Consider the following 23,705-nt stretch of genomic DNA (forward strand, 5'->3'; position numbering starts at 1 on the left):
TGGATGAGTAGTAATTGCACAAGAGCTCTAAAATTCTATATTAATTTTAGAGATGAGTGCAATTTGTTGCGATTATTTCATGAATAAAGCTGTTCAAAACCAAAATTTTATTGTAATTTATTTATGTAAGTACAAATTAGTACAATTAAACACGTGGACTACAGTTAAAGATTTTTTCGTGCCTTTAACTCTGTCTTATCGGGAACTTCGTCGTGAATAATGTTTTCAAGGCTATATGGCCGGTTTCACGTTTCACCAAGGACAAATAGTAGTTTAGGTATTCTATAAATAAAGTTATTCGACCAAAAACCGACATTTCTCCATTTTACTAACGTCAAATAAGACTTATTTTAGTTATTTATCAAATAAATATTCACTCTTCGATCAAACTGGCAAGTTAATCACGCTTTAAATATTGATAAGAAAGTAAATTCGTCAGTTTAACTTTAAATTATCAAAATTACCTATATTGAAACAAAATAAAAATATAAAGGTCTAATAAATTTTATTCGGCGAATAACTAAGTATATTACATTGATTTATTTGTTGTATATCATGTATACCACTGTACCTACTAAATGTACTAAATATATAAATAATCATAAAACTTCAATATTAATTAGGGATTCCAATGAACTGTCAGTGGTGGCCGGTGGATGGCTAAACTGACATGGCCATAGACATAGATAAGGGGGGTGGTCATCGCGTATCTAATGTTTACATTAAATATTGACAAATTTATAAAGAATATCCTGTTTGGTTTTGTTTTTTTGTTAATTGTGTAGCGAAATCTGTGAAATTGTGATAGCAAATTAAATATGAAGTGGTTTAATAATTGGATACGCCTATGGATGACAGTTTTGCCATCCAGCAGCCATATTATATCACGTGATTTGGAATGCCTAATTTGTACTGTTTATTTTGTCGCATACTGTAATTGGCTTTCATTTTATTTTAAGTTTTTTTATCAATTATGGCGTCTACCAGATGGCTGCTGCCATCTAGGAGATGCAATCTAAAATAGATAAGGAGGTAAAAATTACTATCCGATAAATTCATCCGATAAAAGTAGTAAAATTTAACCGTAAATTATTATTTATTATATAGATAACAACTAACAATATGACAATTTAAAATCAGGTTTACCTACAAATATAAATAAGTTTAATCAATTTTTAAAATAAAGAAATTCTCAGAGTGCTGCCATTTAGTTAAACCGCCGCGCCATCTAAATTTAATTATAAACCTAACGATGGTGCCAATTCTCTGTTGATGTTAGATATCACTTCGTTCCACATAATTTTATTGATAGCTGCTCTGAATAAATGTTTATGCTTTAGCTAGCTATCCTTCGTCTTCATCAAATTAATAATCACTTAATAATTATTTTCCACCGATGGACTGTCATGATGCCATCTAGCCAGTGTTATGAGTATTACATTTGTCAAACTGTCCACAGTTTAAGAAATAGAATTCTTCTTTTTAAATTTGATTCTCAACAAGTAGCGCTACTTGTAGATATGTTTGCAACTCAGGAAGGAATGTCCTTTGATCTCTAAAATTTCTGGTTTCCTGATATTTCGGAATCGCTGAAAACCACGAGACTATTTTTGCTGACATTGCTGACATTTTTTCTTCCTTTCTTCCTTTATCTTGATAGACCTATGAATGTATGGATGCTGTATTGATCGAATTTATACAGTTCCAGCAAAAAAATCTTTACAAAGTGAATAAAACGCATAAATCAATATAATTACCTATTATTTTAATTTTCCAAATTAATACTCACCTAGGGATAGGTAAAACGCATAGGTACTTCTTCTTCTTCAAATTCAAATCCACTAATGGATGTTAGCGATCACATTTTCCATTAACTCTCTCTGTTTCTTGCAATATGTATAGAGATTGTATATCGTTTCGTTAATCCTTGTCCATTGCCTTATGTTTCGGAGCAAGGACATTTTCTTGCGTCCTTTTCCTCTCTTGTCTTCAATTTTACACTGGATTATAAGTTAAAGGAACTGGTATTTTTCGTTTCGCATGATGTGACCAAAATACGCCGTTTTTCTTTTCTTGATGTTTTCGAAAAGCTGCTGGCGTTCTTGGTTGATTCTTTGAAGGACATCTACATTTGTGACTTTCGCCGTCCATGGTATCTTTAGGATACCTACGGCGATAAAGCCACATTTCGAAGGCTTCTAATCTGTTTATATCCCTCGTTTTGAGTGTCCAGCCCTCTATGCCATATAGCAGCACCGATCACACGTAGCATTTAGTAAACCTCAGTCTCAGTGTAAGGTCGAACTCTGAGCAGGTCAGTACCTTCCTGAATTTTACGAAAGCTTGTCGAGCTTGCTCAATGCGACATTTTACTTCCCTGTCCGATGCCCAGTCTTCAAAAAACCACGTTTCCAGGTATTTAAATTTGCTCACTCTTTCAATGGACTTAGTATTCAGTGTTATGGTGGAGTTTTCAAATGCATCCAAATTTCTGGAGATGATCATGCATTTGGTCTTTTTGGTATTAATCTCTAATCCCATTCGCTTACTGTATTCTCCGATTATAGTGACAAGTTGTTGAAGATCTGCTATGTTGTCACAAATTAAGACAGCATCATCAGCATATCGTATGTTATTGATCAATACTCCATTCACTTTGATTCCCATCTCTGCATCTTCCAAAGACTCTTAACCCTTTGACTGCGGGCACCTCATCCCGCTCGAGGCACTTTAGGTGGGCGGTTCACGCCCATTCATTACGAAAACATCTGATGACATTATATTTTATATTTTGTTTACGTTATATTTTGTCTATACGCAAATAATCGCTAACCGCAGCGAAGCGGTTAGCCCTGTCGCATATATGCGTTTCCCGCACATCTCGTGCACTACTGAAATTACGCAAATATGCGGTTCCCGCAGTCAAAGGGTTAATATATGGCTTCCGAATAAATGTTAAATAAAAGAGGGGAAAGCACACATCCCTGCCGAACACCCCTTCTTATATGTATGGGTTTGGATATAGAATTGTCTATTTTTAATTGCGCTGCCTGATACCAGTACAAGTTTTCAATGCGTCTTATGTCTTTTTGGTCTATATCAAGCTTCTTGAGGATCTGCATTAACTTTGTGATGTTGGACACGATCAAACGCTTTCTCGTAATCTAAAAAGCACAAGAATACGTCCTTCCTCTGATCGTAATAATTTTAAACCAACACCTGTGTTGCTACTATTGCTTCTCTTATTCCTAAACCTTGCCTAAACCCAAACTATGAGAATCACTTCTTATGTCCCATTCACATTTTTTGTATAATTTTTGATGTAGTATTTTTAAGAATATTTTTAAGGTGTGACTCATCAGGCTAATGACTAATGAGTCTGTGATCCTCACATCTTTTTGCATTGACTTTTTTGGGTAGGGGAATAAATGTAGAGAGCAACCACTGTTGAGGATAGCAACCAGTTTCATAAATAAAATTAAATATTTTATGTAGTACTGAAATTCCCCTTTCATGCAGTAGTTTGAGTATTTCTGAAGGGATTCCATCTGGTCCAGGTGCCTTATTGTTTTTTGAATATAATATTGCCTTTTCTATTTCCTCTTTAGTGATTGAAGGGCCAGTCAGCTGGTCGTCTGTATAAACTTCACTCATGTGTCTTTCGTCATGAAAGAGCTACTGGATATAGTTTTCCCATAAAAGAATTTTCCCTTTTTCACCTAGCACTATCCTGATTACCTATGGTAGTTGATCTTCGTTTTCTGTATATTCCAGCAGTCTCCTTAAGCTTTTTATGTAAATTCCGGTCGTCGTGCTGTCGTTGTAAATGTAGATCGATACATTGTTGCTTAAGCCATTCATTTTTTGCTATTCTTATCTTTGCTTTTATTAGCCTGTTAATGTTTTTATACATATTGCTGCCATCTGGGTCATTCTTGTGTCATCGTCGTTCATCCATTAGTAATAGTATTTCTTCTGTCATCCATTATTGGTTCTTGTTCTTTGGTTTGTACCCAAGTTGTTTTCATGATGTCATCTGTTGTTGAGTTTCAGGCTTGTTTTTGCATGAAAGAGCGATCTTTATGACGGCCACTAATAGTACATGGCCAGAAGGCACATCTGCTCCAGGATATGTGCAAGCTCTTTTGACAGTTGTGCTGAATCTACCATTGATGAGAATGAAGTCTATCTGATTTCTTATTATGTTGTGAGCTCTATCGGCTGGAGATTTCCAAGTATAAAGGAGACAGGAGTGGAGTTGGAACCATGTGTTGCTAACTCTCATGTTTTCTTCCTGACAATTGTATAAGTTGGTCAACCCTTTCGTTCCTTGTTCCATGACCATAAGGTCCAACTACGTCTTCAAAGCTGTCTTTCCCTATTTTGGAATTAAAATCTCCCATAATTATGTTAACATCATGTTTCTTTGTCAATTTAAACAATTCTTTGATTTCATTATAAAAGTTTTCCACATCTTTATCTTCTGCATCTGCAGTTGGTGCATAGACCTGTATGATGTTGAGATTATTTGGCTTCGCTTCAAGTTTTACCAAAGCTGTGCGGTCGGAATATGGTACAAACTCTGTGACAGCTCCCATCAATTTTTTACTTATCATAATCCGAACGCCTTTTCTATGATCGCGGTCAGCATTGCCTGAGTAAACGAATGTTCCGCTTTCTGTAGTGCATTTACCGGATCCAGGCCACCAGGTTTCTGAGATCCCCAGGATATCTAGATCGCATCTGCACATTTCTTGAGTTAGGTTAGCCAGCTTGCCGGCTTCAAATAAGCTGCGTGTATTCCAGGTGCCTATCTTTAATGTCTTTCTTAAGTTTGCTCGTACGTCTCTCCTACTACAGTAGCACAATTATTTACTTATTGTTATGAGTAAATAATAATACATAATGCATTCATCTGTGCCACGTGTACTTTGCTCATTGGATTGCTCCTTAACTTCACATTTAAAGTTATCCAAAAGAGAATCATTCAACTCATTATGCTCTATTTCTATTTTACATGTTTCCTCACTAATAATTTCTTGTTTGACTTCCATTTGATTTGATTTTGATTTCTATCAAACACGTAGTTTGTCTTGCTTTAAAATGCCGCCGCGCCGTCGTAAAACAACAAACAAACAACCAAACAAGAATCAAGTAAAAAGTAAAAGGAGTAAATGGTAAAAGGCAGTGCCGGATTAACCAATAGGCAAAGTAGGCAGTTGCCTAGCCTCGCAGGACCCAAAACAAAAAAATAATAATTAGAATTAAGCAACAAGACTTTGGTCTAAAGCAGTATTTCCCAAAGTGTGGGTCGCGACCCCCTGGGGGGTCGCAATGAGGTACTAGGGGGGTCGCCGGAAATTTCCAAAATAAGACAAAAACACTACTTTGTTAAATCATGTATTTTTATTTTAATAAAGCCGTAAATAAAAATTAACAATTAATTATCAAACGAAACATAAAACTAAATATTAAAAGTCCTTAAAGTAAAAGAAAAAAATAAAGTCAAATATTACAATGTTAATGAGACACATGCGCCTGTTTTTTTTGAAACTAGTCTTTCAAATCTAGGCTGTGTATTTGAGACACACACAATTATATCGTTTTCAAGTACGAGACGATTTCTCACTTTTGTTTTAATGGCAGTCATAGACGAGAAACTTAACTCACATAAATATGATGTTACAAATGGAACCAAACATTTTACAGCTTCATTCGCCAACTGAGGGTATTCCTGCATCTTTTTGGTCCAAAATGCGTTCGGGTTCTGGGAAAAAAATTGGAGCTTCAACATTCCATCACTTGATATTTCAATAAGTTGTTCTTTCATGTTTATTGGTATTTCAGCATGTTGAAAGGAATCGACTAAAAACGGATTCAGTATCCATCTGCAACCGTCGTCACTGTTTTGAATTTCTTCGGGGAAATAATCACAGAGCTGTTGTTTTAAATTAAGCAAAGTAACTTGCATGCCTGCATAAACTTGTTCAAAATTTGTAGCACTGTAACATACATTTTCTATAATTTCCTGAACGCACTGGAATGAATCGAGCTGCTTTTTGCCAAGTGAAGTTGACCATAAATCGATTTTTCTTATAAACCCCTTAATTTTATCTGTGGCTGTAATTATATTAATGTCGCGACCTTGCAAATTACTGTTCAAAATATTTAATTGTTCGAATATATCAGCAAGGAAACCTAGTTTCAAAAGCCAAATAGGATCGGAAAATTGATTTTCATATGGGGACTTCTCATCTTTCAAATACATTAAAAGCTCTGCTCTTAAGTCAAATACTCTTTTTAAGACGTTGCCCCTTGAAAGCCACCTTACTTCGGTGTGATAAAGAAGATTTTGAAATATAGCACCCATGTCTTCGCAGATTTTTCGAAAAATACGGGTCTGTAAAGCTTTTCCTTTAATGGAATTTAAAACTTTAATGATGGATTTCATAACACAGTCCATTTCAGGAGGTAAAGCTTTTGACGCCAGAGCTTCTCGATGTAAAAAAACAATGTCTCCATGTGGCATTAGGCATTATTTCTTGTAATCTGACGACAAGACCAGATTGATGTCCTGTCATAGCTTTAACGCCATCTGTGCATATAGCAATACATTTTCCCCAGTCAATAACATATTGACTTGTGCGTTTCACAAAACTGTCGAATAAACATTTTCCAGTGGTATTGGTCTCCAATGGGGAACAAAATAAAATATCTTCTTGAATGCCATTATTTGTATCATATCTTACAAACGTAATAAATTGGGCACAGTTAGATATATCCGTGGATTCGTCCATTTGAAGAGAGAAGTACGTGCATTTATTAAGATTTTCCACAACTTGCGCTTGAATATCTTCTGCCATATCACTAATTCTTCTTTGGATAGTATTATTTGACAGAGGTATTGTTTTTAACTTTGCAGACTCTTTTTCACCAATCATTATATGTACCATTTCAACAGCTGCTGGCAAAATCAGATTTTCAGCAATTGTGTGCGGATTACTAGTTTTGGCAACGCGATAAGCAACTTTATAACTTGCTAATAATGCTTTTTCGTTAGTAGTGGTTGCCAATTGAAAAGTATCTTGCTGTTTGTGAAGGACGTTCAGCTTTCTTTCAAATAATTCTACGGGTTTGTCTTTTTTATCTGGATGTTTGCTATTTAAATGTCGAAGTAACTTTGATGGCTTCATGCTTTCGTTTGACAATACTTCTCCACAAATAACAAATAATGGTAAAACCATATTTAAGATATTCATCACTGTAAAGTCTGTTTTTCTTTTTATTACTGCCACTTTCAGACGTAGATAGTTCTGCACTTCTTTTTAAAAACTTATCCATAATTTGTAATTTATCGTAGACGTAAATACGTAAACGGGAATACGTAAGTCGCAAAATATTTACTCATTACTTAATACCGCTGCATTCGCCACAACGTGCTGTTTCGAACTGAGGTCTCATTGGACATCGCCGCTTATATAAAGCCAAAACGAGGCTACAAGAACGTTCCAGAGTGCCATCTAGTAGCGAAGTAAGGAGTAGAGCCTTCGCGAATATCATGGAAAAGTATTGCGATGTAGACACAAAGATGTCGCGGTGTACAATGTGCAGTCGACTTTTTATTATTTATTTTTATTGTAAATGCTAGTCTGGCAGAAGTACTACTAGTGTACTAATGGGACAGATCGCAATTATTAAAATAATTGTTGACTTTTTTTAATGTATTTAGTTTGAATTTAAACAGTAAAGTAAAATAAAATTTGAGAAACCATCAGTTGTAAATTAGGCACGCTATTTTTGTCGCTATTTTGGTTTGGGTGATGAGTAGGGGGTCGTGAACAATTTTTTTAACAAAAAGGGGTCGCGCTTTAGATAAGTTTGGGAAACACTGGTCTAAAGGTTACAACGCTTTCAAATCTGCTCTTCATACTTTTGCTGAAGACACTAAGACACTCAGAAAGCTGAAAGCTGAAAGCTGAAATAGTTCATGAGGCTAAGTGTTTGTTGAAAGAAATGTCAAAAAAAAAGAAACACATAATTAATGAGTTTTGGGCAACAATTTTAGAACGTATCAACGCTGTCTGTAAATCATTACAGAGAGAAGAGATTGAACTTTAAACTGCAGTTCAACTTCTAAATTCACTTTTTTGGTTCTTAAAATTCCAAAGACAGAATTTTGCTTACTACGAGCAGAAGACCTGCGATCTACAATACTCTGAATACTCCGACGCGAGTAAACGAAAACGAGCAAGAAAACTACATTTTGATGATGCTAATTCCAATGAAGGTTTTCTACAGGGTGGGACAAAAGTTAAAGGCTGAAAAGTATCAACCAAAGTTCGATAATCTAATTACTGAGCTGAGTCGTCGGTTGACAGTGTAGGGTCAATACTCAGTATTTGGTCTCTTGTGTGTTTTTCCAAAATTGACTTATACTCAAATAAATGAGTGTGCTTCAAAACTACATGAAAACTATCCTGATTATGATAGTGAATTTGAACTTGAAAATGAACTAGAGCAGTTCAAATATTTTCTAGCTCAGCCTCAAGACTTGCAGGGAAAACAATTTATTCCTGCTTCACAGTCATTTTGGGTTATTTCACAACAGGAGAACGGACATAATCAAAAATGAAAATTATTGATTAAAAACGGAGAAAGCATGTGTGGGTTTCTTAAGGGGCCTTATAACTTGGGTTGCCTAGGGGCCTCAAGATTCTTAATCCGGGACTGGTAAAAGGCGCAAAAAGTAAACAAAAACAAGAGATAATAAAAAATGTCAAATGTCTCTAGTAAGCAGTGTTGCCTACCCCAGCAGGCCCAGCACCCACTAGAAATATATTGTGCTGCCATCTGCCATCTAGTTAAGTTAATTATAATGGTGACGGCAATCCTTCGAGTATGTTCGTCATGTTGGCTATCACAAGATCACTTCCTTCGTTCTTCGTTCCACATAACTTATTATCGACAGCTCCCCTGAATAAATGCACGGTCGTAATTCCCGTCTTCCCGAGTTTTTTATATTATAAATATAATTTTGAAAGTTGGGTAATTCCAGTGGTAATTCGAAGCCAATGGACTGCCATCTAGCCGAAGTTAATAATATTATATATTGTGCAAACTGTCGATAGTTTGAAAAATAGAGTTCTTCTTTTTAACTTTCATTCTTAACAAGTAGCGCTATTTGTAGAATTGTCTGTAACTCAGAAAGGAATGTTTGTATCTTTAAAATTTCTGGTTTCTTGATATTTCGGAATCGCTGAAAAGCGCGAGGAGATTTTTGCTGACATTGCTGACATTTTTCTTCCATTTTTCGTTCATGTTGATAAAGAAATTTGACAGATTTTATCAAAATTAATGTTCCTACACACATTTTTTGCTATAATTATTACATTATTTATAGATATTGAATCCATTGCGTTCTTTATGAATAAGAAAAATCAAATATGTATTATTTTTATGTAGGTACTTCCAGGGGCGTAACAGAGGCCCCCGCAGCGTGAAGCTTGCTGGGGGGCCCCAATCGGCCAGGGGCCCCATCTTGTCTTCTGATATTATGTAAAAATCTGTTATAGGTAAAGGTATATGATTTTACTTTGTGTGTTTAAATTTAAAAAGGTACATTTCTAAATAGGCGTATTCGGCAAGTGAATAATCTCATATCTAGAAACTTAATCCTTTCCGGTCTCACGAACTTTTATGGTGACGACAATAAACTATAATGCTTTGTATGTGACTATTGAAAGATTTGAGAATTACAATTGACTGAATTTTAGAACAATATGTCTAAATCTAGAAATGGGTTTTCTCTTTAATCTTTACCTACGTTTAGTATTTCGATACAATTATCCAGAGGCGTAACAGAGGCCCCCACAACATGAAGCTTACGGGTTGCCCCAATATGTCAAGGGCCCCATTCTGTCGTCTAATCGTTTAATTTGTCGTTATATTATTTGCATACATACGTTTTTAAGCAGTGCAGTATTGAAAATGAAGTTTATCCGAATTAATAAAATTGTAGATATATTCGCTGATAGTGCACGAAGAAAATTGGTCATCTCATAGAATAATACTATGTACTAATTTAGTAATTTTTGTTCTATTTTATTCTAGACCAATAAAGATGAAAAATGTAAGTCGTCATAAGCAATGCATGAATACACCAATAGCTCTTTAAATGACAGTATTGGAGTGAAATTATCAGCGTCACGTACTTGCTTGACAATTTGGATTTAGGTTCTAGTTACCCTCCACTTCAAAGTTGGACTTATGCCGTTGGTTGGTTTTACTTCTGGGGGGACACCCCTCGTTGGGGTGAAAAACATACGTTTAAAATAAGTCCGGAAATGTATAAATTGGCTAATTATAAGCAACTTTTGTTCTATAGAGTTTCTTTATCTATGTGAATACTTTTCAAGTCATTTGCGAATGAAAATGTTTATTTTTTAACAAAAAAACAATGTTTTCGGACGGGTTTTTCGCAAATAACTCAAAAATAAGTATTTATCGAACTAAATATTAGATGTCGAAAAAATACATGTAGCAAAAATGTAGCTTATAAGATACAAAAAAATGGTGTACTTATTCATGAAGTCTATCGACACAGTAAATATATGATCTGTAAGTTTGACCGGTTCGAATTTCTTATTTTTGAAAAAATTTGGTTTCATAGTACAAAAATTTTTTTATTTTTTAAAAATGCCTTTTTTTTCAAAATAACTTAAAAGGTAAATATTAGTGATACGAAAAATCTCAAATAGTAAAGAAATGTAGGTCTTGCTTTTATAAATATTTTGGCTTTATTGTGTTTTTCTGTAAGACAAAAATTGGTTAAGATATGGCTGTTTAAAATTTGCATATACTCTTGATTAGTGACTCGTTCAAGCCCTTTCAACTAGAACCCTTTTAAAAATAAGCACTTTGAACCAGTGAAACTCACAGGTCATATAAAAAAGTTAAGTAATTTGTAAGGCGATAATAATTAGTTTCATTTGGGGTGCTAAATAGGGGTAGATTTTCACAATTTTTTTACCAAAAATGGGATTAACTGTATTTTGAGGGTAACTGGCTTAGTTTTAACTCTAGAAAGTTGTGTAAAAAATAAAGCTTCTTTTAAACACTTTAAAAAAGTTCTAATGAGTTTCCCCGAAAAGTCTTTCATTTTTTGGTTATTTCACGTTGAAATATTAGATTTGGAATTTGACGAATAAGAAAAACTTTTTATGAGGTGACGATTAAGAAAAACTTTCCTGTTAGTGGGTCGATAGACTTAATTTTTGTTTCATTTTTTTATAAGCTAGATACATTTTTGCTAACAATATTCTGTTCGATCAAATACTTACTCTTTGAACTATTTGCGAAAAATCGCCTAAAAACGTGGTTTTTTTGTTGAACAATAAACATTTTCACTCATAAATAACTCGAAAAGTTTTGAGTTTTGAGTTGACCACTTCGGCGGTGACACTGAAAATTACACGGTATCGCCATATTTTACGTTCATTTACTGAACTGTAACACATATAGGTATTTATTACGCATTTTGTAATTTTTTAAAGGGGGCCCCATTTCAAATTCTGGGGGGGGGGGCGACGGAGTTTGTTACGCAACTTCACTTCTTTCATTATCTTTAAATTCTATTACAACTACAACCACTCATTGCAACTCTGTAGATTATCAGTTAGGTACTTCTTTACTATTTTTATTTTTGTCATTCACAATTAGGTAGCTACTCCCAAATATTTAATTGTTGAACTCTTTCAAAAGTGTAGTTTTCTATCTTCATTTCTTTCGTCCTGTTATCTTCTCTTCTAGAACAGAGTAGATATTTTGTTTTTCCTTTGTTAATTTCTACACCTCTTTTTCGTGCTTTCTTTGCCAGGATTGATTAGATACTGCCATGTACTGCTTACTGCTTATTTTAATATTTCCATGTCTCTTCCAACTATATCATCTTCATATACCTACAACTATTTGTGTAGGTATATGAAGAGTGGGCTATAATTCCTTTAATTAATTCCACTGGCCTTAATTGCTCCTTCTCCTTCTACTGCTATGTTGAATAGTGTGGTTGACAGGGAATCGCCTTGTCGCACTCATGTTTCTATTGCAATTGATTTTGTGCTACTTTCTTCTGTCGATACTTTAGCTCGAGATCTATCCATAGTCATTTTTGTTAATCTGATTAGCTTTACTGGCATATCTTGATTTTTCATTTCAATTAACACAATTTACTTCTTTCAATACAGTCAAAGGCTTGACTGAAGTCTACGAAGACGGTGTGGAGTTCTGTGTTGTGTTCGTGGCATTTTTTGATGTTTGTGTAATTATGTGGATCGTATCTGTAGTGGATCTGCCTGAATCCTAGCTGGTAGTCCCCAATTTTTTTCTCCGTGAATTGATTCTTCTCGGATGAGGGCTGTTAGCAGGGCCGCAACTACCATTGGGGCAACCGGGGCACTGCCCCGGGGCCCCCGGCCAAGGGGGCCCCAGAGAGGCCTCCTTTTGGTTGGCCGTGCATAGATTTTAACGAGGAAAATAAAAATATGTAATTTAAAAGCCAATATCAACGAAATATTTTGAAATGACACAAGTTTAAACAGACAGCAACTTAAAGTCTTAATTTTTCACTGGAGAAATTAGACTTTTTGACTAAAATGCAATTGGAACAAAGCAGGGGCCCTGAGGCCTGAGCTAAGCTGAGACCCCCGAGACCTTAACATAAAAATTTAAAGTATTAGTTAGGAAATTAGTTATTTCGGCGTAACAAAACCTAAAATGCCATTGGAAGAGGGGACCCAGGCTAAGCTGGGGCCCCCGAGACCTTTCGTAAAGATATAAATTGTTGCTGAGAAAATTAGATATTTTGGCGAAATAAAAATTAAAATGCAACCGGAATAGGGGCCGCAGGTCCCAGCCCAGCTACTTTGTCTTAACCAATTTTCCCAGACAACATCTTGGTTTGTGAAAGGAACCACATGGTACCACATTTTGAAAAGAAGGGTAAGGGTAAGATAGAATGAGCACATTAGGATCAGTCCCACCACTACACTGACCAGCTTCACTGACTGTGTTTGGCTCACATTGCAGTTGCTTAAGGCACCTTAATGTGCATGTAGTTCGCTTGGTTATTCATTCGCTATATAAAGTAATAAAATTAACCCTGCTAATTTTATAATTATTGCAAGACATGCTGAAAAAAAAAGAAAGAAGAGAGTGTGGTGTTCGCACAGGAGGGAAAATGGGTTTTCAAGGGGTTAAATATCAAACATTTTTCCGGACCCCCGTTGCGCTGGGGGGTAGGGGCCCCCAGATTACGTTTGCCCCGGGGCCCCCAACATCCTAGTTACGGCCCTGGCTGTTAGAATTTTATGTTATTCTCAAAACAGTTAAATTAACATCTAAAAAATCCATTTTTTTCCCTGAAAAAAAGTTGTTTTTTGAGTTGCGACACTTCTTCTAGACGGAGAGCTAGAGCCGAAAAATCATCGTCATAAGTAATATGGAGTTTTTCCTGTGAAATGTGTCCATTGTATATTGACAATTATGACCCCATTCAGGCTGACACTTCAGTGGATACAGGAAGTAGCAATAAGGGAATAAAGGGGAAAGTTAGTGCAGTCTTTAAAGGTTTTCACCTCCTATTTTGTTAAACCTCCATCGATTTGCATGAAAATTGGTGATTACTTAAGCATACCCCAAGAAATAAAAATGATTTGGTGCCAACTTGCACTTTAACCCTGGGGGTGGATACCACCCCTTCTCGGGGGTGAAAGCTATTTTATTAAAAATACGATAAGAAATCAATAGAGGGACAAATTATAAGTAAAATTTGTTATATCAAGTTATTAAAATAAGTCAATACTTTTGAGTTATTAAAGATCAAAGATTTGTCTATTTAAGAGCATATGCGTGAAGTTACGGATGATAAAAAGAACATATTAATTAATTGTATGTTAGTAAAATATTATTTTTATATTATTTCGATATTTAATTGAATTTTTTCTATCAATATAAACTGAATATGTCCAGAAACTGGGGGTGTCCAATAATGGGTACATTTGACATATTCGAATACACTTTTGCTAAATTTATAATATCGAAATAATATAAAAATAATATTTTAGTAACCTACAATTAATTAATATGTTCTTTTTATCATCCGTAACTTCACGCATATGCTCTTAAATAGACAAATCTTTGATCTTTAATAACTCAAAAGTATTGACTTATTTTAATAACTTGATATAACAAATTTTACTTATAATTTGTCCCTCTATCGATTTCTTATCGTATTTTTAATAAAATAGCTTTCACCCCCGAGAAGGGGTGGTATCCACCCCCAGGGTTAAAGTGCAAGTTGGCACCAAATCATTTTTATTTCTTGGGGTATGCTCTAAGTAATCACCAATTTTCATGCAAATCGGTGGAGGTTTAACAAAATAGGAGGTAAAAACCCTTAAAGACTACACTAACTTTCCCCGTTCATCTTTTATTGCTACTTCCTACTTCCTGTATCCACTGAGGTGTCAGCCTGAAAGGGGTCATATTTATCAATATACAATAGACACATTTCACATGCCAAACTCCATATTCTAGCTCTTAGACTATTCCGGATGAGCGTTTTTTCATCAGCGACCCCTCATATTATATCTTTTATAGTAGAACCTTCAAATAACTTATAAGATTTTTTCTTGAAATCGACGATTTTTTCACTGATAGACTGTCGTAAAAGACATGTGAATATGTTCTGTATTCATATTATCTAATAGTGTAATGACAAATGACAACTAACTGGGTCAGACTCTGACCGTCAGAGATATTAGAACCAAAATAATACGCACGAGTGAGATAAACGGTAACCTTTTGCACATACACATTTCTAGGAAATAATAAAAATTTATTTTGTTCGTTTAGCGTTTATTATTCTCTCAATATTCATAACTAGATGGAAAATGAAAGCAAATCATGACATATCATTAAGTAGAAACTTCGTTCTGAAAGTGCGTGATGCGTATTCGTTTAAACTACTAAATAATCATTCATAAATATGCTAGTAGTTAGATTGATGTTAATAAATCATATAAATTATGGTTTAAATGCGTTTTCATTAATTTATGACATAAGGAGTAGGAGTGGTCGTCCGGTGCGAGGTCCTTGTTTTAGGCTTCTGTAGCCTCTTCATGTCGGGAACTATTTAAAAAAAAAAGAGAGCGTGGCACTTCAGGAGTACCAACAGAAGTGGATACTTATTGTTACAAGACTTGACTTTTCTATGATCTTTTAGGCACTAATGTTTAATTTTAGTTGACTTTATTTATTTTTAATAACTTACATCTAAACAAATGAAAAACACTGAATTTATATCCTTTATTTTACAAACTACGATATCTAATTTATTTATTACACTAAATCTAATAATTTATCTAATTACAAATATACTGCGCCCGTTACATACCAAACTACACCGACGTTTTCAAATTCACAACTACACTCCTAATTCCAAAAATCCCTATTTATACATTATTATAATGTTCTAGAAATAAATAACATCTCGAATAATATTTACAAGTTTAAAGAATTTACTCCAAAAGTCGAAAAGAAGTAGAACATCATAAATCATAAAAAAAGGTTACTTGGTAAACAAATTCGGGTCTGTTAGGCCAGGAGCTGAAAACAGTCGGTGGGCTAATTATGTCACATTATTCTTAAAGATTCGATTATATTCTATTCGATTAAATCCGTTTCGATCGGTGATATTTTAGTCTAATTTTATTAGACTAAATTCATGATTGTAACAAAGAAGCTATTATACACCAATGTGTAATGACCAGACAAGAGAAATTAAGAGGCGAATAGAGATAGCGAGACAAACATTTGTCAAAATTAAAAAGTTCCTATGCAGCCGTGACATAAAAATAAAATTAAGAACGAGAATGTTAAGGTGCTATGTTTTCTCCGTTCTGCTGTACGGCATGGAAGCTTGGATACTGAAAAAGGTAAACATCAAAAACATTGAGGCATTCGAGATGTGGTGCTACAGGATAATGTGGAAAATACCATGGACAGAGAGAGTAACAAATCAAGATGATTTGCTGAAGATGGGGAAGGAATGCGAAGCCATAAAAACCATACAAACGAAAAAACTGGAATATCTAGGCCACACAATGAGAGGAAAAAGTACTCTTTACTAAGACTTATAATCCAAGGAAAAATCTCGGGAAAGAGAAATGTGGGACGTAGGAGGATTTCCTGGTTGCGAAATTTAAGGGAGTGGTGTGGGTGTAGTTCAATACAGTTGTTCAGAGCTGTAGCCAACAAAGTTAAGATTGCTGTGATGGTAGCCAACCTCCGATAGGAGACGCTACTGCAAGAAGAAGAAGTTATTTAATTTAAGTTAATTAATTTTAGTTAATTTAATTAATTTTATTTAGATTAATTAATTTTATTTAGTTTCATTAATTTTAATTTAATTTAATTTTGTTTAATCAACACCTATAGGGTTGAAACCACCATAAACCCATTGAATAATAGAAAATCCTGAATATGTATAATGTATATACTCTGGGCTAATTCGCAAAATTCATGGAAAAGTTATTTACCAGCAATTTTATTGCTGGAATCGAATTATAAGATCCTATATATTAATAATATAGGTATGCAAAGTCCGCAGATAGTGTGCTACTTTTTTTATAAACAAAATGGCGCCGACCAATCGTATTTTTTTCAATTATTGCTCGATAACTCCGAAGATTTTAACTTTACAACAAAAACACTCAAATAAAAATTCACCCCAATTTAATTGTACATAGAGGCATGTTTTTCCCGATTTGCTCTGACGAAAATTTTCCTCGGAAAATGTGGGTTTTCCCAACAAAATCTCGAGTTTTCAAATAAATTTTTTGGGCCAGTAATTATTTATCAATAATTATATAGTTTGGTGAAATAAAAGCGTTCTTGGTATAGATTATAAATTCAGAAGCCGGTGAAAATGAAACGAATATTTTAGCAACACTTCAATTGTTAATTAACAATTTACAGTCGCAATAACAACCAAAATAATCATGAGACATTGATCAAATTTAGAAAGATTATAAAGGTTTTTCATTTTTTTGCATAATCTTTAAATGTTTAAAAAAAATTGTTATAAACAAATTAACATTTCTCAGAAATTGTTTACTATATTCTAATTTTAAAAAATACTTAAAATGCGTATTTCATAGGTCTTGAAAATGAATGCTTTAAAAAAATTTTCCAACCATTTGCAAAAAAGTTATGAAACAGCAAAGTAAATATACGATTTTCCCGTTGTTTATAATTTGTTTTAATTGTTTCAAAGCTTAAAAGTGAGTCTATGGTACAATCTAATTACTCACAAAGAATGTCAAAAATTAGTGCCATGGTTATATTTTAATCAAAGATTAAAAATACTTTTTTTTGTAATTTTTAGCGCAAAAGTAGGCCTGATACAGAGTCGGAGCTAAAATGTTCACTCGAAGCGACTGACACGCAGCATACATAAAGGAATGAACAGACTGCTGCGATTTAATCGTTGCGTCGACGACAACATCGCAATGCGAAATTTTCGCGAGACGAATGGCCACGGCGGTTAACGAGAACCAACACATAGGTGCGATGATTTCTCGCAGCGACAACGTTAGTACTGCGTTATATTTTGTTATCGCAGTTGGTTGCGTTTTCTGTCATCGTCGTTGCGATTTTACAATGGTTCCAACAGAGAAATTAATAGAATTAGTTAAAAAATATCTAATACTTTATGATTTGTCACACGAGGACTATAAAAATATTAGAAAGAAGGATAAAATATGGGATGAAATTGGTCAAGAGATGAAAGAATGCCGTAAGTATTTTAGTTGTAAGTTTTTATTCACTTTAATAATTATATTAAATAATAATTTTTATACATTCACTTTAATTATTTTAATTTAGAGTTTTTATTCACATTTCAAATATTAAAATAGTTAACAAACTTTTCTCTAGTTGAAAATGCTAAATTGGTTGCACGCCTTGGGTCTCTTTCTATATTGATAAAAGCTCTACCTGAATTTTCTTCAGTTTCTGAAAACTCTCGTCCTTGTTGGTTTACTTTAGTGCGTAAAAAATTATGCAAAATGCAACAAGTTTCAACGATTGAAATTGTCGTTTCAACTTTTGTCTCAATTGGCCTAAAAAATACTCGCCATTTTTGAGCTAAAATGCCAAATGCATTTTCCACCACACGTCTAGCTCGACATAAACGAGTATTATAATTTTCTTTTCGTCTGTCACTTCTAGATTGCTTGTAGGGAAAAGGTCTCATTAAAAAAGATTTCAAAGCAAAGGCCTCATCTCCAATCAAAACATGTGGACAAGGAACATTCATTAAACCTGCTTCAAATCTCTGGCCCATGTTTGAATTTTCAAATATGCCTCCGTCGCTATTTTTTCCGTAGCCTCCTACATCAATGCATATAAATTTGTAATTAGCATCAACGATGGCCATCAGTACAATTGAGAATTTTTTCAAATAACAAAAATGGTTTGACCCGGTTTTTCCAGGGCATTTTATAGTTACATGTTTTCCGTCCAAACTGCCGATGCAGTTAGGAAATTGCCACATGTTTAGAAAATCTTCAGCTGATTTTTGCCATATTTCTGTTGTCGGTTCGGGAAGATAAATAGGCTGTAATCTTTTACGTATAGCTTCACATACTTCATTTATAATTGTAGAGACTGTTGAAAATCCAACACGATAACTGTGCCCTATTGTACTGAAGCTGTCGCCAGTTTCTAAAAACCTAAAACAGTATATTTTTTAGGTGAGGAACTAAAGAGAAGGTGGAGAAGTTTACGTGATTCTTATGTGCGATACTTAAGAGTAATCAAAACAAGAACTGGGCAAGGTGCACAAAATAAAACATGGCAATGGGCTGAAAGTATGAAAATGTTCCAACCTTTCTTGCTTTTTGCTAAAACCTCTTCAAATGTGCCGGAAGTTGTGACTAATGTAGAGTCTGCAACTGAGAAAGATGATGGTGTAGATGTTTCGCGTAATGAAGAGAGTGAAATTGGTGATATATCTGAGGTACCTTTACCTACAAAAAATAAAGAGTCTGCTACTTGCGCTGATGTAACCACCCCGATTGTAGAACCAGAACCAAAAAAACGAAAAGTCAGAAATGTACAAAATACGAAACCAACTTCAGTTGACTCTATTATTAGTTATTTTGAAAGCAGAAAAAAAAACAGAAAAAGACTCCACAAATTTATTGTTTCTATCATATGCAGGCTTGATAAAACAATTTTCTGGAAAACGTCAGGCCGAAACAAAATTACAAATTGCTGAAATAATTGCCAAGCAAGAGTTAATGCATTATGAAGAGCAGCAGCAGCAGTAGATAATTGAACTATACCAGAGTGCTCAACCATCAACTTCCAATAGTTACACCTCTGATTCGAACTTCTGTGAAACTCCACTTATTTCGCCAGACCAAGGAACCATTTCCCATGAAGATAATCCAGGTACCAGCAGTGCAGATTGCGAACAATCATTTCCGACTTCAGCAGGCACCTTTTTACGAGTTTATACTCCTTTGTAATGTTGATATATAAAAAAAATATTAAAATAAAAATACAATGAGTGATGATTTACCTCCAAGTAATGGCTAGTCTTTCTTCCGCTGAAATAGATTCACGAAAATTGATATCAAGCTTAGAAATATCTTCCCTTATTAAGTTTACAATTTCATCAAAATAAGCAATTTTCATTCTGAAGTATTTATAAAAACGTTTTTCGTCATTTCGAAGTTGTGGCACTACTAACGTATGAAATTCTCCTTTTTGATGTCTTTCCAAATTTATCTCATGAGTCCAAATTTTTCTTTTTCTATAAAAAATATAAATAGATATTAAAACTTGCACATTATATGAAAACAGATATTTGGTATAATATTTCCAGTTGCCTAGTGAGTACATAACAAGACAATCTTTAATTTTAATATATATTTAGATATTTTACCTTTGATCCTCCTCGTCTGCTAAAGCTACCAGCAAGATCAAATCTTCCTCCGATTCCGAAGAATCCATTCTAGACTATGTTGTTGTGATCGGTTCAACGTCATCAATGACAAAAAACACGTCGTCGTCACGACGAATAATCGCAGCAATGTGTTCATCACATGAAAAAACGATGTCGCTTATATTGCGAGAAAAATCGTGTCGTCGACGCACCGATTAAATCGCAGCAGTCTGTTCATTGCTTTATTTATTAAAAGTGTACGTCGCGCGGCCGATCGTCGCTCCGAGTGAAAATTTTAGCTACAGTACTGTATTAGTCTACTTTCGCGCGTGTAAATTACAAAAAAATATATTTATAATCTTTAATTAAAATATAGCCATTAAACTGATAATCGATATTTTTTGTAAATAATTAGCTTGTACTTTAAACTCACTTCTACGCTTTGAAAGAATTTAAAAAAATTATAAACACCGTAGTAATCGTATGTTTATTTTGCTGTTTCATAACTTTTTTGCAAATAGTTGCAAAAAAGTTTTAAATTACGTTTCTCCCTGTAGGGAAAGAATGGGTTTTCTATCGTTTCTTAAAGATCTTTGGAGCAGTGGCGTGCTGGAACTTTTCAAGCGGTCCGGTGATTTTATAGAAAAGCGGCCTCCCATCCTCATTTTACATATTATAAGGATGTTTTACTCGTTATTTATAAAATCAAATAAACAAAAATATAAATTATTTTTAAATCAAACAAAAAACTTTGAATTCAATGATTTTTTTTTTAATTTGCTATATTTTTTTATTTAAGAATACGCAATCTTACAAATAGTAAATGACATGTATGACAATATTGTATGTAGTAAGGCAGAAACCATAATTTCCTGAATAAATATAATATGAATTTGATGTAATTAAGACACAAGTAAAATAAAATTTTGAAAATTTTTCAGTTATGTGTTAAGTTGGAGTTTAGTAAATCGATTATACAAGAAAGTACAAATACAAGTACAGTGCAAATACTTTGATTTAACAATATTTAAAATGTTAATACAACACAATAATCTAAACATTATTTTATAATTTCCGCATTAAAGTAAATTTTTGAGCAAATTCGTAGATTATTTCATAATTTTTAAACTCATTCAAAGCTTCTTTTTTATATAGCCCTTAGCATAAATATTTCCAGGTGATCTTGTGTTAAAGTACTTCTTAACCGATTTTTTTATGTATTTCAACGTTGAAAAGCTTCTTTCGCAAGATACTTGTGTCACTGAAAAAGTTAATAAATGCTTATAATATACTATTTAAATTTGGATAAGTACACTGAAGCAAAACAGCGTAACAGTAAGCTATACAATCTTTACACTTTTTAGTGCCACATGGAATTTCACGGTATCAAAAACATTGTCACTTGTTACTTTATGTTCATTATCACTTAGATTAATAATATCATCCTTTATATTTTCTGTAGACTGAACATAGATATTCATCATTTCATCAATAACTCGATCTTCTATAATTTCAGTATTTTGCAAAATCCTATTTTTTAATTCAATCGATTTATCAGCCAAATCTACGAGTTCTTTTATAATTGCAGTGCCAAGTCCCAGATTTGGTAGGATAACAATGTCTGAATTTTTCAGTAAATGATTTAAATGCCGTTAAAGGTATACCATTTTTTATTGTATCAAAATTTCTAGGATGTAGAGTGATTATATCATCATAAAACGATTTGTCTTGATCAAATCGTTTTTTGATACTTCCAATAATTCGGTCAAAATTGTGCAAGACGTTTTTCCATTTTTTATTCTGCAGAGTAGGTACATACATCATACATGTTTGAAGAAAATTGGAAAACCATAATATACTTGTAGGCATGAAAATAAATATTAACTTGTATTTTACAATTAAAAAAATTTTTGATTTTTTTGAAATGTTTTTTAATAGATACTATTAACAAAATTAACATTCGATTAGAAATTAAAAAAATATTTTTTAGTTACATCTAAAATTTTTTGTGAACCTCTTTGACCGGCCTCAAGAGGCCGCGGCCTCTCGGTGATTGCACCGATTAATTTATATGGCCAGCATGCCACTGCTTTGGAGCCTTCATATTTCTGTATGTTGTTCTGAAGCTATTTTCTTGTGGCATTTTTTATAATCAATTACTTTTAATGGGAAATAAGCCACAATTTTACCAAAAAAATGATTTTATTAACCTTTCGACGCCCAAGTCAAGTGTCGTTGTCAAAATACAATACAAAAGTAATTGATTTCTTCATATTTCTTGCATATTTCGCGCCCTTCCTCCATTTCTTTTACGTAGTTTCCCCGCTTATGGCTTCTTTGTTCAATTAGTGCTTGTAAGCCTGTTTGACTTGTCCATTCAATCGATTTGCTCTATTTTTATCTTCCTGATTTCTTATTCTTCTGGCTCTCTTTTTGAATCTGTCCTTTTCTCATTTCATTCATCGTTTCTTGTATGCGTGAAAGGAGAGGAGAGTTCCTAGAAAATATTCGTGCTCTTTAACCAGACATGATACTGATACATTAAACACAATAACCTATGCCTCAATTTTAACATTTAAACAGATAATTAATTATAAAAAGGTTGTTTCACATTAACATAAATTTAGTCTAATTTAAATTCCTCTCAAGTATTCATCAGTAGTTACGTCAATGGGCCACAACGTAATAAATGAACTTGACGCGCTTTTTTAAGAAAAAAAATGATTTAGCGTTGTCAAGATAGTACACGAGAGATCAGAGTACATGTTAGAGACCAAGAACACGTTTTGTAGATAAATGTCACAAGTTATGATTTGTAGTTTGAAAGGGTTTTGCGATCTTGACTTTCACAAAATTGCTAAAACAGTCAACTAAAATTTTATTACTTTATTTCATTTCTACAATTGTTAATATTGCATGACAAAGTATTTATCTTACATGCCAATGGCCTTATTGTCGAGATATTTAAGCTAAGTAAAAAAAGTATTATCTATTATTTTATTTTGATTTTGAGTCCTCAGGCCCCGTATCTATTTCATGGAGATATACAGGGTGTTTCATTATTAATTGAAAATACTTGAACTGTAGATTCCTGGGCTCAAAATATTAAAACTTAAATCACTTCAGTAAAATGTGGTTCCTTATTGAGCTAAATGGTGTTTTATTTAAAAATTTAAAAAATATTTCTACCCAGTACTGTAAAACTATTTGACATATCCTCATCATACTTGGCAGAAAGTGTAGGTACATACTGTACATCCTACTAAATTCTGTTAAATAAACGTCTCTGGCTACTACCAGAGGTGTACGACAAAGGAAAGTGAATGGCAGATGCTTCCAAAATTCTACGCCACTGGCGGAATTGCTATTTTAGCGCAATCTTTAGATTCTTCAATACTGTCTATGTAAATAATATAGGTATTCTTCATTCGTACCAATAAAGTCATTATTTTTCGAGACTTTTGAAGTTAAAAATGAAGCAGCAAGCAGCACAGTTATTTTGATTACTGTATTAATTATGTCGGTGTCTTTGACACCGATGAATGAATAGATGCATTTAACATTTAAATAAAAATTGGGGTTCTAAAAACAATTTTGTTGTAATCTAAATAAAAGAACAATAAAATAAAAATGTATACCATTTTTATTCAGTTGCAATGCGAAGGCAAAACAATCTTACTTTTCAATTAGAATA

General features: G+C 33.6%; 2 protein-coding genes across 2 annotated transcripts; one reads left to right on the top strand and one right to left on the bottom strand.

Moving 5' to 3' along the window:
* Positions 1-17,718: 17,718 nt before the first annotated feature.
* Positions 17,719-19,391, top strand: LOC126881747 (transcription factor Adf-1-like). Its single transcript, XM_050646218.1, has 3 exons — positions 17,719-17,854; positions 18,813-19,214; positions 19,282-19,391. Exons 1-3 carry the CDS (start codon positions 17,719-17,721, stop codon positions 19,389-19,391), a joined length of 648 nt encoding a protein of 215 aa, XP_050502175.1.
* Positions 19,392-19,641: 250 nt separating this feature from the next.
* On the bottom strand, positions 19,642-20,281 carry LOC126881748 (uncharacterized). The gene is made up of 2 exons (XM_050646219.1): positions 20,012-20,281; positions 19,642-19,879 (listed from the first exon to the last, which is right to left on the bottom strand). Exons 1-2 carry the CDS (start codon positions 20,077-20,079, stop codon positions 19,642-19,644), a joined length of 306 nt encoding a protein of 101 aa, XP_050502176.1. The 5' UTR covers positions 20,080-20,281.
* Between the last annotated feature and the right edge of the window lie 3,424 nt (positions 20,282-23,705).

Source organism: Diabrotica virgifera, chromosome 3, assembly GCF_917563875.1.
Source record: "Diabrotica virgifera virgifera chromosome 3, PGI_DIABVI_V3a".
Taxonomy (NCBI): domain Eukaryota; kingdom Metazoa; phylum Arthropoda; class Insecta; order Coleoptera; family Chrysomelidae; genus Diabrotica; species Diabrotica virgifera.